This window comes from Panthera uncia (genome assembly GCF_023721935.1).
Source record: "Panthera uncia isolate 11264 chromosome C1 unlocalized genomic scaffold, Puncia_PCG_1.0 HiC_scaffold_4, whole genome shotgun sequence".
Classification (NCBI taxonomy): Eukaryota; Metazoa; Chordata; class Mammalia; order Carnivora; family Felidae; genus Panthera; species Panthera uncia.
In genome coordinates, this window is record NW_026057585.1 from 100437085 (window position 1) to 100454447 (window position 17363).

At 59.5% G+C, this 17363-nt stretch overlaps 2 protein-coding genes across 4 annotated transcripts; both read right to left on the minus strand.

Moving 5' to 3' along the window:
* Nucleotides 1-463: 463 nt before the first annotated feature.
* On the minus strand, nt 464-7941 carry ZBTB48 (zinc finger and BTB domain containing 48). 3 transcript variants are annotated; one of them, XM_049618182.1, is made up of 11 exons: nt 7870-7941; nt 6554-7250; nt 5837-6078; nt 3681-3792; nt 2987-3079; nt 2507-2593; nt 2200-2354; nt 1625-1761; nt 1389-1553; nt 910-998; nt 464-823 (listed from the first exon to the last, which is right to left on the minus strand). In XM_049618182.1, the coding sequence occupies exons 2-11, from the start codon at nt 7241-7243 to the stop codon at nt 527-529; spliced, it is 2067 nt and encodes a 688-aa protein (XP_049474139.1). In that variant the 5' UTR covers nt 7244-7250; nt 7870-7941; the 3' UTR covers nt 464-526. The 3 variants fall into 3 exon arrangements, with proteins under 3 accessions (XP_049474139.1, XP_049474138.1, XP_049474137.1); XM_049618181.1 differs by having other exon boundaries at nt 6554-7246; nt 7803-7932; XM_049618180.1 differs by having other exon boundaries at nt 7803-7932.
* A 513-nt stretch (nt 7942-8454) lies between these two features.
* On the minus strand, nt 8455-17080 carry TAS1R1 (taste 1 receptor member 1). The gene is made up of 6 exons (XM_049618185.1): nt 16666-17080; nt 14571-14877; nt 11444-12205; nt 10820-11032; nt 10388-10508; nt 8455-9391 (listed from the first exon to the last, which is right to left on the minus strand). The coding sequence occupies exons 1-6, from the start codon at nt 16854-16856 to the stop codon at nt 8460-8462; spliced, it is 2526 nt and encodes an 841-aa protein (XP_049474142.1). The 5' UTR covers nt 16857-17080; the 3' UTR covers nt 8455-8459.
* Between the last annotated feature and the right edge of the window lie 283 nt (nt 17081-17363).

Consider the following 17363-nt stretch of genomic DNA (forward strand, 5'->3'; position numbering starts at 1 on the left):
CTGCACCGGCAAAGCAAGTGAGGACCCTCCCGAGGGAAGGATCCTGTCTGCCGTCATCTGCCAGCCAGGGTCCAGAGCCTGCTGACCACGAGCCCTACCTCAGGCTCCCCCCTGGGATCCGCAGCAGGCTGGCGGGGCGAGGTCATCGTCGGGGGCCCTGAATCCCATCCCCACTAGCTGGCAGCACCCCAGCTGTGAAACAGCAACGCCATGGCTCCCAGTCCTAGAACCCTGACAGTGAGACAAGAGCACCCGGGCCAGGGCCTGGCCCCTAAAGACACCCGCCCAGGGTCTGCCTCTGCTGAGGTCTCCCAACGAGGTGGGGAAGCGGCTGGCCGAGCAGCACCCTGAGGCACAGAGATGGCCAGGTGAGGCACCGTTTCTCCTAGAAGATTCGACAGGAAAGCAGCACACCACGGACACCAGGTTACTGGGGAACAGACCGCCAGATAGGCTGAAACGATGGAGTCCCGAACCGTGTGATTTATTGGGGGCTGGGGCCAAGTGGGCTGTGGTGGCAGGGGTGCTACGTGTCACAGTCCTCAGGGATGGCTGCCGTGATGATGAGCGAGGGCTCCATGACCCCGGAGCTCACCAGGCTCTCCTCCGCACAGAGTCTCTGGCTGGGCAGCTGGGAGGTCAGGCCGCCCTGCGCCAGGGATGCCACGATGACCTCGGCCGAGCCCACCTCCAGCTCGGCGGGTGGCTGAAGTGCCACCACCACCATCTTCTCGTCCTCAATGACCAGGTTCCGGAGTTTGCGCTGCCGCGGGTTATAGTTCTCCACCCGGTCGTGGATCTCCATGTGCCTCCGGAGGTGGGCCTGGAGGGCGAGGGGACTCAGGGCTGGGCAGGGAGGGCCCCGGGGTGGGGGGCAGGAGGAGGGACCCCGGCCGGCCCCAGGCCTACCTGCCGGGTGAACTTGTAGCCGCACTCGGTGCATTCGAACTTCCTGACGCCCTTGTGCCTTCGGACGTGCACGCGCAGCTGCTCCACGGCTGTGGGAGGGAGGGGACCCCGGTGTTGAGGGGAGGCAGGAAGTGGGCACCACGGTGCCCAGATGAGGGCAGTCCGGGGTCTGCAGCTGCTCCGAGGGCCCTGCCAGGCTCCAATGCCACCCTGAGGGTGCCACTGCACGAGACCCTCCAGGGCTCCCGCCCTGCCCTGTCACCGCAGCTCCAAGGTCCAGTCTTTAACGCACAGGGAGAAGAGATTCTCTGGTAGGAAGACTGGCACCAAGAAGGAGCGTGCGACAGCCACCGCCGTGCCTGACCTCTCCCCGCGGACGCTCTCTGGCCCCGGTCAGCGGGATACGGCCCACCCTCCACCCCACGCAGGGCGTGCCTGGGGAAGGGTGAGAGCCAGGAGCCTCCCGCAGGCCCAGGTACCTTTGAAGGTCTTCCCACAGATCTGGCAGAAGTGGGGCCGGCCTTCCTGGTGGCGGCTGGCCACGTGCCTCAGCAGGGGCCCCTTCTCGGTGAAGCGCTGCTCGCAGAACTCACAGCCGAAGGGCCTCTCGCCAGTGTGAGTGCGGTTGTGCTTGTCCAGGCTGGCTGTGGGGACAAGGCGGGGGCTCAGCCGCTGCGCCGCGGCCCGGGACGGGGAGAGGACAGGCCTGCCTCACCTTGGGTGCGGAAGGTCTTGCCGCAGAGGTGGCACTGGAAGGGCTTCTCGCCCGTGTGCGTACGCAGGTGCATGTTGAGATTAGCTTTCTGGGTGAAGGCGTGGCTGCAGAACTCACACACGTACGGCCTCTCATTCCTGTCCGGAGCAGGGGGCGGGGCAGGAGCATCACCATGGGAAGCAGCCCCCTTCACCCCGCGACAGCTGGGAGCACGGCTGGCCCCGGAGCCAGGGAAACCGGCCAGGCCGAGGCAAACCCGCCTGAGCCGTGGGACCGGGCGCAGGCCGAGACCAGCCGTGCGGCACAAGGGCTCGGGCAGTGACAGGAGGGGCACCGGCGCCATCCCGGGAACCACAAAACTAAGAATCTGCCATCATGTTACCCTGAGGTCCTCTCCCTCAGCCTTTCTGCCCGGCAAGCCTACTTCCCCCCTCAGGTGCCCCCACCAAAGAGGCTACAGGCACCGGACTCGGGGTGGAGAACGTTCTGTCCCACACGAGCATCACCTAGCTGCCTTCTGGACCCTCCAGGCCGGCAGTAGGACCAGGCCCCGGGGAAGCCCGGCCAGCCCGCACCTGTGCTTGGCCTTGATGTGCATCTGCAGGCCGTTTCGGCTTGAGGCCCTGTGCCCACACTCCTCACACACGAACAGTTTCTCCCCTCGGTGCTTGAAGGCCTCGTGCAGCTGCAGTTCTGTTCGGGACAGGAAGCACTTGGCACAGGTGGGACACTGTGAGGCAAAGGGAGTGAGACCAGGCTGAGAACAGGGAGGGGTTCCCTGGCCCCCCGCACGACAGGAACCACACAGCCTGCCGGGTCTGACGCGGCTGTGGCCACCTCTCTACGGCCAGCTCCCAGTTCTCAGCACAGCCTGGCACTTACGGCGTGGGGCTTGGGGGCTCCGTGGAGTTTGATCAGGTGGCTCTGCAAGTCCTTCTTCTGCATGAACTGCTGGGAGCAGGAGGAGCACTGGAAAACAGGCCCGAGGTCACCTCGGAGGCCACCCACACCAATGGGAATCCTGGCCACCCCTAGGCTATCGGGGCAGCAACCCACAGGCAGGGCCCAGCCCGAGACGACAGGAGGCTCCTTGGTGTGAAGGACGCTCCAGAGAGGACCCCCCCCTCCGACCATGCCATGCCCACGGAGATGCCGAGCCTGCCCTCCACAGAAAGAAAAAGGACCCAGAGAGGGCCAGGGGCACTGCCTGAAGGGAGGGGATGCTGGATGGGTCCAGAAGGCTGGGCATCTTGACAGCTGGTGAGAGGGAGGTGCCTAACATCACCCCACGTTCAGGGCTTGGCAAGAGGGATCTAGGGGCTGCCCCTCCGCCCACGGCCCCGGGGACAGGCCGAGCCTGACCTTGTAGGGCATCTCCCCCGTGTGGGACACCATGTGCACCCGCAGCTCCATCCTCCGGCGGAAGGTCTCCTGGCACACGGAGCACGTGAAGACCTGGCAGTGTGAGGGGCAAGCAGGGCCGGCATCAGGGGGGGGCCTCTGCCTGCGACGGCAGCCTCTGCCCGGGCTTCCACTCGCTGCTGGGAGGAGTCTGCCCGAGGGGGGGGACGCTAGGGTGGGAGAGGGCAACACGTGACCTGCCTGCCCTGACCCTGACCGTGGCTGAGCACTGCAAACCCACCACACAGGCTGGGGGCAGGAGCCGGGAGACCTCACCCGCAGACCCCACACACGACAGGCCTCTAGGAGGAGAGGGTGGGGTTCAGCCGGCCACGTCACGTGGGCCGGCCAGCAGGGTGGGGGCAGCAGCCCGTCCCCACCAAGGCGCCCCTTCTCCAGAGTCCAGGGACCCAAGCAGGCAAACTCAAAATGCTTTCCAAAAAGTCCCTCTGGGGCCGGTCCCTTCCGCCCTCGGGACCAGTGTCCCCACCTGTAATACCAGGAAGCGGACTCGATGGCATCCGCTGGAGCGGACACTCCAGCTCTCTTGAGTTTACAATCCTAAGACGGCTTCCTGAGGGCCCCTCTCAGATGGCAGGAAGACGAAGGCCAGCGTCCCCTGCCCACAGAGTCCTTGGCCAGTGCCCGCAAGTACCTGTTCCGAGCGGTTCATGCAGTTCCGGGCTTCGTGCTCCAGGAGGTTCTCCTTCCGAAAGTAGCACTTTCCACACTTGGGACATTCAAAGGGTTTCTCCCCAGTGTGTTTCCTGCCAGGAAAAGCCACGGCGGGTGCGGGAGACTGAGTAACTGCCCGCCTCCCCCTCACCCGGTGTCCCTCTGGCTCCCCCACCGACAGCGCCGTGCTCCACAGTGCAGCGCAAGAGTGGTCCTGAGGCCGGCCACGGCTCACCACGAGGCTTGTTCAGGCCTGGCTGATGCACCTGCACGGGGGAACCCAGAAACCCTCCTCTTGTGGGAGCCCGCACAGCTCCCTACAGCGGGGCCACCGCAGGGCCACACAGGCCCAGCTGGCTAGCATCTCTGCAAAGACAGAAATGATCCCTGGGTCCCGACTTCCTAGAGAAAGCACCCGGTCTGCCTGGAAGTTCTGCGGGCTTTACCTTCAAAACCGTAGCCAGAATCTGAGCACTTCACCTCACCTCCACTGCTATCACCGAGCACAGCCATGCCACCCCTGGGTTCCCGCCAAGCCTGCCTCCCGACAGACGTGAAATTCAGCGGCCAGAGGCGCCCTCAGATATAGTCAGACCTCATCGCCTCTTTGCTCCCAACCCAGCGATGCTGCCCGTTTCACTGAGCAGGGGGTGAAACGAGAAGGCCGGGGGCCTAGCCGGCCTGCCCCTGACCGCGGGGCTTCGCTCCCCAGGTCTGGTCTCCCTGATGCTCACCGGCCCCTGGCTCACCCCAAGCTGTCTGCTCTGGCTCTCCTGGACCCACAACCCCCTCCCCTCCGCCCCCACCCCCACCCCGCTGCCATGCGCTTGGTGGAAGTCCTCATCTCCTTGGAGTCTGCTCAAGATTCCTTCCTTTAAAACTGCAACCCCACCCCACCCCTAGGTGGGACTCTCCTCCTTTCTTCCGTGGCACTTCCCACCTTCCAGCACCCTGTCAAGTCGCTGTCAGTTCCAGTCTGCTCTGCCCCGCTGGAAGGAAGGCCCCATGAGGCCCCTGCTCTATCCGCTAAGGTACACCAAGCGCCCAGAACAGCCTTGTCAGCCACGCAGCAGAAGACCGGAAGAGCTCTTACGACTTCGCAGAGGCCATCCTCCACCACTCAATTAACTGTCCTTGTCCCCATCCCAATGACCTCACGAGGGCACATCCCCTCGCAGTTCTCAAGGCCAGTCCAGCGGCCTGCACCGGAGTCTTCTGCTGGGGGAGCATCCAGGCTGACGTGGGTCACTCCAGGGTGCCTCCCACACGGGTCTTCCCCAGACCCCACTGGCCGCAGGTGCCTCACAGCAAGGCGAGCAAACAGGCATCCCCCAGCTCCCATCACTACTAGCTTCCCAGAGTGTCGCACTGAGAACACGTGTGTGGCCCAACCTGGCCTGGCGAGAAATCAGACTGGTGACATCTTGGACTATGAAGTGGCAGGACTGGAAGGCATGTCACCTGGCCTGGCCTGGAGCGGCACTGTTAAGAGAACTCTCTGTAACCAGGGACGTGTCCTGTCTGTGCCGAGTCAGCTGCCGGGGCCCACGGGTGACTACCGAGCACTTACAACGTGACTACTACATCTGAAAAGCCAACTGTACTTTTATTTTATTTTAAGTTAACGTAGCTTCATACGGCACCTGGTTACCTTTCCGGACAATGCGGTTTTAAACAGATAGTCCTTTAGGCTCCACTGACACCATGGGGCTAACGTTTCCCCCAGAATCACAGGAGGCACCGACCCTAGAGACTGACACCTTGGCCCAAAGCCCACCTTGCTGGGCTTTAGAAATACCTAAGGTGGCGCCTCAGCCACAGCACAGAGCCATGGGTTTCTCTCCTCCCCTCGGCAAAAGGCAGCTAGCGGTCAAGGTCCACAGTGGGTGGAACTTATTGACAAGGTGTCTACAGACCCACTTCAGAAGCTCAGAGTAAGAGACAGACGAAGAAAGCATCTGTTCCACCACTAGATTCTCACTCCCTGAGGAGGAGAGGCATGTCAACATCGGGCACTACGAGTGTGAGACAAAGCCCTCAGCCCCCACGTGGCCCAGAAGCAGGGAGTGCAGGCCCCCTCCCCCAACAAGGGAATAGCAGACAGGAAAAAAAAAAATAGAAAAACAGAACGTTTACCTGTTGTGGACTTTTAGATAATATTTGCTGAGGAACTTTTTATGACATGTGGGGCATTCAACCGGCACCGCTCTACCTTTTCTGCTCTCAGCCGGCTCGGCTGCCAGGGAACCTGTGCTCAGGGCTGGCTCTGCAGCACAGGGCTTTCTGATCATGTTTGATTTCCTCCTGGTTGGCAAGGCCTCACTCTCAGAAACATAATCACCATCCCCGTCGTCCTCAACTTGAACCACCACTTCCCACTAGAGCAGAAAAGGCAGCAGGAGGCAAGGTCACCAAATGAACCATTAGGAGTTCTGGGGGCAGATCTACAGGGCAGTCGGCTCATTCCAGTTCCATCCCAAGATGACTCCCTTTATCGGTGACTATTCCCATCAAGGTCCTAGGGCAGGCCTCCTCGGAATCTTGGATTTGGAGGGCAGTGACTGTGGTGAACTGGAAGTTTGGCTGGACTTCACTACCCTGGGGAAACACCTGTAACCCTGAAGCCAGCTACCCAACCCCAAGAAGCTGCCAACCCTGGACAGCTGTGACTCACAGGAAGGTTAGCTGGAGGCTGCAGGATGGAGCCGGATTCCTACGTTTGGAGGAAACCTATTCCAGCCCCACCTAATGAAGATTCTATCTTGGGGTCCAGACTATCCCAGAAAAGTGTCAGTGTCTCCACCACCACCCCCAACTCCTACCTCCCCATTCCCAGCACCCTGGGCACAGTACCTCATTATTCCCGCCCTGCAGCTGGACACCTTCAGCCTCAAAGGGTCTTGGAGGTGCTTTGCAATCCTCAGGCTCCTTGTCTTCTGGGGGACAAAGCTTCAAGGCTTGCTTGAGTTTCCCACGGTGGAAGGAGGGGCCCTCACTCGGGGCCGGGAGACCAAGCTGGGGCCTTTCGGGGCTGTGACTGCCACTGATCTCCTGGTCTCTGGGGACTTGACCCAGTGTCTTCGAAACTTCCTCTTCCTCCAAGCCTGCTGGCTCCTTGAGGTGGCTGTTTACATTCCGGGGGGTAGGTTTCCCCAGCCCACTCTGGCCACTTGATGCCTGCCCCACTGAGGTTTTGGGCTTGAAACTCTGGCAAAGCTCCACAGCCTCTGGCACTCGCAACTCCCTTGCTGCCAAAAGCACCTGATCCCGGTTTCCGGAGGTGAGAGCAAGGTGACCAGTATAGAAAAAGTCCAACAGGAGACCAAAGATCTCAGCAAAGCCGGCAGGGAGGACAACACTGCCCCCTGAGCCATCCCCATAGAGGCTCTGGAAGAAGTGGCTGCAGCAGGCAAGGACACTCCAGTGTGCCTTGAACACCAGGCCTCCCACGTCCAGGGTGGCATCGCAGTACTGGCCCTTCTCTCGCTGCTTGTTGAGCTCCTGCAGAACCCTCACACTGTGCTGGATGAAGGAGCCGTCCATGGTCTGTCTGGAGAAGAGGAAGGTAGAAGTGACATCCTGGCAAGCCCAACCCAGGAGTAGCATGGGGAAGCCCCTGGACTGGGGAGAACAAAAGGGGAGGTGGACGGTACTTGGTCATGTTTATCTCAACGAGGGCTTAGGTCAACGTTAGAGGAAGTCAGCTCAGACAGGAATAGACTGAACACCTCCCTGGGAGTGGGAGCCAGGTGAGCAGGCCATACTGGGTGGGCCAGAGACAGTGTGTGGCGGGGGCACAGACGGACTAGGTTGGGGACGGAAGCATGGCTTGGCGGAGAACAGGACAGGGTCGTGAAGAGGTGCGGGTGGAAGGAATCAGTGTGGGGGAAAGAGACGGAGAATCAGAGCGAACTGATCGGCCTGGCAGAGCGAGGGGACCCGTGGCAGGGAAGCTGCGGGTGCGGACAGGTGAGCAGAACCCACGCCGTGCCCACACGTCCGGGGCGGCCGGGCGGAAGGCGGTCGCAGTCACACTCCAGTTGGCGGCCACGGCGGCCCGCAGCCCTTCCCTCCCACACCCTGCTGCCTCCGAACTCCTCACCCGGGCCTGTCCTCCCTACGACGGCCCCACAGACCCCGGACCTCGTCGCCTCCAGAGCCCCACTGACCAACTGCCCGGGCGGTACGTGCCCGGCCGACCGTACGGAGACGCCGCCGTCGCCGCCGCCGCCGCCGCCGCCGCCGGACGTGACGTCAGGGAGCGCCGGACGCGCTGGGAAACCAGGAGGTACAGGGCTTCTAGCTCCGCCCCTGGGGCGGGACCAGGCAGAGAACGGCCAATGGTATCAGGAGAGGGGGCTTGGCCCAGATCGCTCTGCCAGGGCTGACGTCCCCGAGTTGCTTAGCAACGTCAAGCTGCGCCCTCGGGGCTGGGGCCGAGTGCCGGGGTTCCGGCTGCGGTCGGCTCCCGCGGCGTCCGCAGTTGAGGAGGCAGCGCCCCACCCTCGCTTCAGACAGCTAGAGCAGCCAGGACGCATGTTTCACCGCTTTATTGGCAGCTCGGAGCCTGGACTGGACTCCCGTGAGCGTACACTACCCGAGCCAAGACAGGAGTCCAAAAGGCCTCCCGGAGGGCGCGGGGCCCGCTCGCCTCGCTCGACCTTCGACCCTCAGGGCAGGGGAGGCGCCCCTACCCCACCTTCTACCCCTTCACCCCCCACCCCCCACCTCCCCGGCTAGGCCCTGCCCTCCCCACTGGTCAGGTGGAGCCGCAGCGCCTCGTGTACTCCTGGATGGAGGCCTGGAAGTGCTCTGTGCTGTTGAGATCTGGGCGGCACAGGATCACGTAGCACTTGGGGAGGAAATAACCGCTGAAGCCGCCACTCAGGCTGCTCAGCGCCGCCAGCACGTTGACCGCGGGCAAGTACTTGCCCTGGTAGACGCTGGCCGTGGTGAAGAAGGCAATCCAGGACACGAAGTTGAGCAGCAGACTGAAAGTGACACATTTGGCCTCGTTGTAGTTCTCTGGCAGGTCCTTGCCCAGGTAGCTGCAGGCAAAGGCGCTGACGGACAGGAGGCCATTGTAGGCGAAAGCCAACATGAAGCCCAGTGAGTTGGCCTCTGTGCAATCAAGCACCACCAGCTCAGGGAAGACCTGGTACTCCCTGGTGGGCAGTGGGGTCCACACCGCCAGCCAAGTTAGACAGATGAGCAGCTGGGCCATTGAGCTGATCACCACAAATAGGCCAGGACCGTGGTTTTGGACCCAGGCACGGTAGAAGGTGGGTACCTTGGCAGAAAACTTGAAGATGAAGACCAGTTGGAAGGAGCGGATGGTCAGGCAGGACAGGAAGATGGCAAAACCCAGGGCAAGGAGGCTTTGGCGCAACAAGCATGTGGGCAGCGTGGGCTCCCCAAAAAAGCCATAGAGCCCACAGCTGCCCCCTGCCAGGGAGCCCAGCATGAAGAAGCACAGTCGGCCCCCAGCAGACTTCACCACAGGGGTGTCTAAGTGCCAGGCAAACAGGCCAGCAGTCCCAGTCACCAGCAGCAGCAGCAACGTATTAGCTGCCAGCAGCACCCAAGAGATGGTCTCGTGCCAAGTCAAAAACACCACGGTGCGTGGAAAGCAGGTTTCACTTCCCGCAGGTGCCCACTCTTCTTTCCCACAAGGCTGGCAGCTGTGGAGGTCTGGAAGAAAAGGTGGAGGGGGCTCCTGAGAGCTAGATGAGCAGAGCAGGAATGAGGAAGGGAAGCCATGTAGGCCTGTAAGGTGCTGGGAGCGCTGTACCACAGAAGCTGGGCTCCTACTGCACACAGCGAGATAGGGGGTAGCCCTGAGTGGGGCCCCGCGGCCAAGTGTTTCCTCCAGATGCCTGTGTTAATTGCAGATTCTGGAGACCCTTGCGTAGGTTCTGTATGGCTTATGATCCCAGAAGGGGCTTGCAAACCAAGAGATCCTTAGAGAGGGCCTTACTCTGGTAGCTCTGCCCACATGCCAGTGAGGCTATGATCCAATAGGAGCAACCAGCCCCAAAGGAAGGGCATTTTCATCTCCCCAGCACTTCCATTACCCAAAGCCACGTATCTGTGCCGCCATTCTGTGGTTTCTCTGACTCTCTGAGAACAGAAGAGATGTGTTCTCACGCCCACAGAGATAGTAAAAGGAAAGAACGTGGCTCACAGAGTCCAGCTCTGGGCTGAGCCCTTAGCTACCTGAGTTTGCTCTCTGATCTTGACCTTGCATCATCACTGGGTGGAGTATGCTATGTTTCTTGTCTGCGGATACAATAGTATCTGCATCAAGGCCAAGCTGTCCAAGGTGCTGGCTGTCTTTGGCAGGGGCAACGGAAGGGACTTCACACAGACAGCATGGGAGGGGACAAGGGAACATAATTACATCTGTTCGCATAAAAAGGTTGAATTTAGGATAAAATTGCATCTGCAGGGATTGCATCAGGAGCCCTCTAGTAAAAGACACAGTGGACCTGAGGATTTCAACTGGTTGTTTGTTTCTGCTTCATCAGAACTCAATCTCGTGGCAAATATTCTACAACGTGTACCTAAACTGGCAACAGAGGGAGCAAGGCTCTGGTTCTGCACATGCGTGGCCCAAGGGAGATCCCCTCATCTGCCATACAGACCCTGGGAGTGCCCAGTCATTCTCCCACTCATTTGGACACTCACCGCTCTTGTTGAGGAAGTTCCCGGCCTCACAGGGCACACACTCAAAGCAACAGTGGTAGAAACCCGAAATCACTCGCTGGTGCCCTTCGAGGCAGTCGCTGGAGCACACAGACTTTGGCACCTGCAAGAAGCCACAGGTGTTCTGGAACCACATGGAGTGGCCCAAGTCAAGGGATGCTCACATGGCGAATGGGAATCTCCGTGCATCTGCCTTCACAGCTCACTCCCAGGGCACAGCCCCTGGTTGTGTATACCAGCTGCAGCCGGCCATCTGTGTGCGGTCTGTGGGGCTTCCCTGGCAGGGCTGGATAGAGCCACGTTGGCCTGGCACCCGGGGCCCCCTCCTGCTCCGTGTGAGCTGTGTCGACAGTGACTTCAGGCTCCAGGCTGCCCGTAAGGCGGTGACTTGGTGAGTGACCATGGCTCCATTACCTGGTTGTCCTTCCCATGCCACCGGATTTTGGTTTTATTTATGTCCAGATGAACTGGAGGCCACATGGAGGAGCCAATGACCCTGAAGTTCCACTTGGGGCCACTCCAGTCCCAGGCAATTATGTCGTAGCCACTGAGAGGGTCCCCGTTGTCATTAAACCTCACGGTGTCCTTGTGTAGGAGGAAATTCACCTTGCGGATCTGCTCCAGAAGCTGAGATAAACGGGGATCATGGAGCAGCCACAGATGACGCAGGCTGCTCCTCCTCAACCTCCCAGACCCGGAAGGCTTAGGAAGCAAATGCTTCTATTTGGGTGGTTTCAGTCTGTCTGGAAATTCAGAGCCCCCTCCCTTCCAAGGAAGCCCCTCAACCCTCCCAACTGGCCTCCTGAGTGAGAGGAAGCTTCTAAAAAGGCCCCCTTTCCAGAGATTTTTAGTCCTGGGTCTGGAGCATGGTGGTGGGAGGGGCTGAGGTCAGAGAAGTGAAGCCCAAGAGAAGGAATTAGCCTTCTGATGGGTGGCCTTTGTCCCCCACCCCCGGCACTCAGTTGGCCAGAGAGGGATCACTCTGTTTGCCTTAGGAAAGCACCCCATTTCAGGGTGCCGGGGTCTGGGCTACCTTACCTGCCAGGGGTAGACTCGGTCCCTGGAACAGGCTCCAGAGGCACAGCCTAGGAGCTGGTGGAGGCCATGGGCCACTGCGTAGACTGCCCGGTAGGCATTATAAGCAGAGCTCATGGAGAATGCCCCGAGCGTGGGCATCTGCTCTGCCGTGAAAGCCCGACACTCTCTACAGAGCTGGTTGCTGCTGCACTCGGAGGTCCTGGAGCAAGGCCCAGGGGCCCCCTTATCTGCCTGGACATAGGCCTCTTCAAACTCCTTCAGGCCAGGGACAAGCCTCTGCTGGATGGCCACACCCAGCACCGTGCCAATGCCCTGGATCCCGGGCACATTGCTGATGTGTCTAGAGATGGCCCAGTCTTCTGAGGCGATCCACACTTTGGCAGTCAGGTTGGCCAGCACCACGGACTCAAAGAACACCCTGGCCAGCTGTCTGCTGGAGAAAACGACCACAACGGTGGTCCTCGCTCGGGCCAGGTGGTGCATGATGCCCTGCATCCTCTCGTCGCCCGGCCGGGCAGAGAAGGGGATGATGTCCTTGAAGGCAACGCAGATGCCCTGCTGGGTGGCCTGCTCCTCCAGCGCCTGCACCCCCAGCTGCCCGTAGTCGCCGTCGCTGCCGACCACCGAGATCCAGACCCACCCGAAGCTCTGCAGCAGCAGCACCATGGTCTGCACCTGGTGCTTGTCGCTGGGGATGGTGCGCAGAAACGAGGGGTAATGCCGCTTCACTCCGAGCGTCACGCTGCTGGCCTCGTAGCTGATCTGCGGAGGGGGGCCGGGGGGGGGGGGGGTTCAGTTCAGCGACTTCAGTGGCCTTGGCCTCAACTCAGGGCCTCCAAGTGCTGGCCCTGTGCTGGGCGCGGGGACCCGAGGAGGAGGGAGACATGGTCCCAGCCCTGGCTCTCAAGGAGAGCTCTGGTGGACTAGGAGGCCGACCAGCTACATCTAAAGAAGAGGCAGAAACCCAGGGGGAGGTTTGTGGGAGAAGAAGGGGAAGAGAACAAAAGCTACACCCAGTGAGAGAACTGACCCAGGAGGTTGGAAGCCGGAAGAAGGAGCACAAAAGTAGGCGTGTCTGGTCAGGGCAGGAGGCCCTACTCCTGGCACTAAGGTAACTAAGATACTTGGTCTTTATCTGCAGGCCCTGGGGAGCCCCTTAAATGTCTAGGCAGAGAGGTAATCTGCCCAGACTTGTGTTTCAGGGGTGTATCTGATTTCAGTGAAGAATGTGTTAGAAAAGGCTCAAGACCAGAGTCAGGAAGAACTCTCTAGGAGACTGCTGGAATCATCCCGAAGAGACAGCTTGGCAGCCTGAGTTTGAGCCGTGGCAGCGGTGACGGAGAAGAGGGATGGGCCCGGCAGCTCATAGAAGGTAAAAGCAGAGGCCGTGGTGGTGGGCTAACTGTGGGGGTGGGGGAAGGAGGAATGTAGGTGGCCCACCGGGTTCCTGGCTTGAGTGGAGGTGGTCACTCTTAAGGCAAGTGGGCAGGAAGCAGAGAGGCTTGAGTTGTATAGGGAGGTAGGTTCAGCTGGGGGGCCCACCGGATGCATGAAGTGGAGACCCCGGAAGAGCAGCCAGAAATGAGGCTCAGTGCTTAGAACTCAGGACAGAAGCTAGGGAATGGGCGGTGGAGCCGTGGGGCCACGGCCTGTGGAGAGGTTCTGAATGAACTGCCCCAAGATCTGCCACCTTGGCGTGTGGGTTAATTTCCAGTTGAAAATAATCAAGGTGCAAAAGACCCAGGGGGAAACTTTGTCCTTTCCCCTAACTGCCCAAAAGAATTTAGAGAGCTAAGCTGCCCCAGGTTCAGGAGCTGTCACCATAGAGAATTACATTACAATAGGAACTGGGGGGGGTAAGCGGGGGGGGGGGGGGGGGGAACCTAGCAAAGTCCGATTTGTTAAAATTCCTCTCCATGTCCCATTGTTTCTGGATGGCCCAGCAAACATTGTGTAATGCACATTCACTCTCTCTTCTCCTATGAATTGTCTTCCTTTCCTTTGAAGTCTGACCCCTACCCACTTCTCCATAGTTCAGGATAGCAGATAAGCCTCACTTTGCCTGTCTTTGAACCTCTCATGTTTATGTAGATTCCCTGTACATACGTGATTTTGACTTTCTCCTGTTGATCTGTGTCACATCAACTTAATCTTTAGACCAGCCAGAAGAATCTTGAAGAGTAGGGAAAGTTGTTTGCTCCCAGCACCTGCCTGGGAAAGGGAGCGGTCCTGCACTCTGGGAATCATCCACTTTTTCAGAAGGGGGCGGGGGGGGGGGAGGAGATTCTCCAAAGGAGACTGAGAAGGAGGAGGAGGAGAAGGAAGTGCCACAAGTGAGAGGGAGGTGGCAGGTCATAAATGCCGAGGCAAGAGCGTCACTGAAGGACTGGTCAAATTTGTCACAAAGTCGTCATGTCAAGCAAAGAAGGGCTGAAAAGCATTTGCTGGACCTGGAGATCTAGAAAGCCCTGGAGATCACAAGAGCAGGAGTGGTGGTGCAGCAGTCAGGGCAGGGGCCCGGGAAGCAAGTGATGAGAGGGAGAAGCAAACAAGAAGAGAGAGCTCAGTGCACAAGTTTCCACGGAACGAGGGCAGAGAGAGGGCAGCTCTAAGACCACAGGTGCCTGGAAGACGGAGAGGGGTAAAGCCAGCTTATAGGCGGAGGAGGAAGCCTAGGACAGGCCTATGAGCAGAGGAGAGGGTGAGGCCCAGGAGGACAGCATTGGAGGGGGAGGGGGACCACACCTCTGAGCCTGAGCTGGGAGGGAGGGAAGGAAGACTGGAAGGAGGAGGGTGGGGAGAAGTAGACAAGTGTGTGAGGTGGGAAACAAAGGGTGTTCCATTCTTCACAGAGGAGATGGAATGGAGGGGGCAGAGCAAAGGGCAGCAGTTTCAAAGGAGACGGTTTTTCTCAGGACATTGAGGCAGGGAGGTCTGGATGCAGCACTTGGGGAGGAAGGGATGCTGGGGCGGGGACTGTGAAGGGGGCAGGGCCCCTTGCAATGTGACCACCCAGGAGACCCAGGGGGCCAGAGTGGGCATGGCAGCTCTTGCCCCACCCCCCTCCACCAGCCCACGCTGGACCTGCCGGCAGGGGAGATGGACAGGCCCCCGGGCTCCAGCTCACCAAGGGCACCAGGAAGGGGCTCAGCAGGGCTGCAGTGGTGGCTGCGTGGTTGGTGGTGTCAGGCCCAATGACAGCCAGGGCGGCAGGCGAATAGTGGGAAGGGTCTGCTCGGATCTCTATGTGATGTGTCCCCAGCAGGGAGAGCACGTTTAGTGTGGCATACATGTTGGCAGACTCCGAGCACACGTCGTACAGCTGGTATCCCAGGGTGACGTTCGGCAGGAGGGCCGTGGAGTTGTTTATCTCCTCGATGCCAAACCGCATGGCCTGGAAGAGGTGGTAGCCGTGACCGTTGAAGCTGTCGGGCCTGTAGAGAAAGCCAAGCTGAGAGCTCAGAAGGGCAAGGCCTTGCCGAGACCCTCTTGGCGTCGGGGGTGGGGGGAAGCGTAGAAAGGAAACTCGGAGGGCATCTGTCCCGTCCCCTACCACCATGACCTCACTGTGGGCCCTGTACCATACACTCAGCTGTGTTAACAGGCCTTTGGGTGGGCGGCGGGGGGGGGGGGTTACAACTTGGAGAAACCACAAACCATTCCTCCCTGGATGAGCATATTAGTGTTGAAAGGCTGATGAAGTCCTGTAGCAGGGAAACCTGCGTGAGTCAGGGTTCTGCAGAGAAACAGAACCAGTTGGATAGAGAGACAGAAAGAGAAGTTTATTTTAAGGAATTGGTTCACATGATTGTGGGGCTGGCAAGTCTGGCGTTTGCAGGGCAGGCTGGAAATGCCCTCAATGGTCAAAGCTGCAGTGTTGAGTTCGAAGGCAGAATTTCTTCCTTTTTGGGGGGACCTCAATCTTTTCTTTTAAGGTCTTCAACTGGTTGGATGAGGCCCACCCACACAATGAAAAGCGATCTGCTTTACTCACCCTGTTGGTTTAAATGTTAACCTTCACAGCCCCATCTAGACTGGTGTTTGGCCAAACAACTGGGCACCATACCCCAGCCAGGTTGATGTATAAAATTAACCACACACCTGTCGAACCTCGTTTACCTAGTATCTCTCTCATCAGGACACTTGTGAACGTGGTGAGGGCTTGTGTTCCTCAGTGCCTCTCGGGAGCTGCTGACTGGATCCCAACAGGAACACGGTTCAGCTCTGCTTGAAGAGTGTGCTAGCACGTTTCACTTTCCAGCCCTTCTGCTTGTTAGAAGGGTCTTCTGCCATTTCCATCACTTGTGTCCATGAGTCCCTCAGAGGGTGCTCATTGCCTCCCACGGTGACACCTTCAGAAGCGGACATCCATGTGTCTCCTCTTCCCCAAGTCTCCTCTACCTGGGCTCCTATCTGTAGCTCTTCGGGCCAGTCCTCATGCACCAGACTCTCCAGAACCTTCTTCCTCGAACCCTGGCTGTTTGCCTTGGCCTTCCGGGCCTGCGGTCCTACTCAGGAACTGGGCAGGGTGAGGGCACAGGTGCAAACCAGGTGGCGGCCGCTGCCCCTCCCTCTGGATGGTTGTGGGTTCTGCTCTCGCTCTGGTGCCTGCGGCTTCACCTGGCTCAGAAAGGGAGCCCAGGCGTCTTGAGGGTAGAGGTGACTGTCAGATGTGCGTCATGTTTAAGGCATCCTGCCACTGAGTCCCAATGAGTCCTCGAGCCTCCCAAGCCCGTGACTTGCACAGATGACAAATAACTATCTTCTTTAGGAGGGAAACATATTTTTCTCTATTAGGCTGTCAACTTCCCAAAGGCAAGGCACCAATCTCAGGTATCTCTGCTAGGTTCCCAAAGCATATACTCCCAGTGCCTTCCCTCTCCTCCTCACTTGCCATCGGGGAGACACAGGAGTTTGAACCTGGGGAGGAGTGGGGAGGACATGAAAGCAGGGGAAAACCTAACTACGTACTTACGTCCCAAAGCCCAGAAATGACCGGAACGGGTTTAGAATACAAAGCACTCGAACAGCCAGGACAAAATCACGTATTACAAAGCAGAACCTGGGCAGAAGTGCCAGGGAAGGTCCAGCCAAGGCTTGAAGGTGGTGACCACAGGATGGGGAGGGATGGGAGGCGGCTCGGGAGGCAGAAAGGGCAAGATCCTCACTGAGGAGGACAGAGGATGGGCAGAGGTCCTAGAGGCACAGGACCCCTCACTCACCTGTCACAGAGGGTCACCGTGGGCCGGTGCCTCACGCCCGGACAGTCAGAGTGTAGAGGGAACAGACCTGCCAGGAGGTAATCCCCAGGGAGGCTGAAGTCGGCAGACGTCTCTGTGCTGTGGCAGCTGAGAGCCCAGCAGCAGGAGAGGGAGAGCTGCAGGCCGACCAGGTGAGCCGCCGGGAGTGACATGCTGGCCAGTCCGTCCTGTGCCTGGCATGGCCAGCCAGCACCCTCTGACCAGCTCGGCCGTTTAAATAGAATAGACAGCGGCTGCCCAGATGCTTCCCAACTTCACGCCTGTGCCAGGGGTGGGGCTGGAACCCAGTCATAGGAACCCGGCTGTTTGCCTTGGCCTTCCGGGCCTGCTGTCCTACTCAGGAACTGGGCAGGGTGAAGGCACAGGTGCAAACCAGGTGGCGGCCGCTGCCCCTCCCTCTGGATGGTTGTGGTTCTGCTCTCGCTCTGGTGCCTGCGGCTTCACCTGGCTCAGAAAGGGAGCCCACGCGTCTTGAGGGGCAGGGGTCAGAGGAAGGCAGGGACACTGCTTCTCTGGGGGACAGAATGTGGAGAGAGCTGTGGGTTTTACACTTTTTACCTGGGCCTCAGTTTACCAAATGAGACTGACTTTAAGTTGACCTCCTCCCAGTCCTCAGTTTTCTGACACTGAAATTTTGGGTGAATCATCCTGGGTTCGCC

Coding starts and splice junctions, on each gene's coding strand:
- ZBTB48 (XM_049618182.1), bottom strand. CDS start 7,243: ATGGACGGCTCCTTCATCCAGCACAGTGTGAGGGTTCTGCAGGAGCTC. Junction 6,079..6,553: donor TGCAGGGCGGGAATAATGAG/GTACTGTGCCCA, acceptor TTTCTGCTCTAG/TGGGAAGTGGTGGTTCAAGT. Junction 2,355..2,506: donor GAGCCCCCAAGCCCCACGCC/GTAAGTGCCAGG, acceptor TTTGCCTCACAG/TGTCCCACCTGTGCCAAGTG.
- TAS1R1 (XM_049618185.1), bottom strand. CDS start 16,856: ATGTCACTCCCGGCGGCTCACCTGGTCGGCCTGCAGCTCTCCCTCTCC. Junction 12,206..14,570: donor GCCCCTTCCTGGTGCCCTTG/GTGAGCTGGAGC, acceptor CCCCCTCCGCAG/ATCAGCTACGAGGCCAGCAG. Junction 11,033..11,443: donor ACCGAGTCTACCCCTGGCAG/GTAAGGTAGCCC, acceptor CGTTTATCTCAG/CTTCTGGAGCAGATCCGCAA.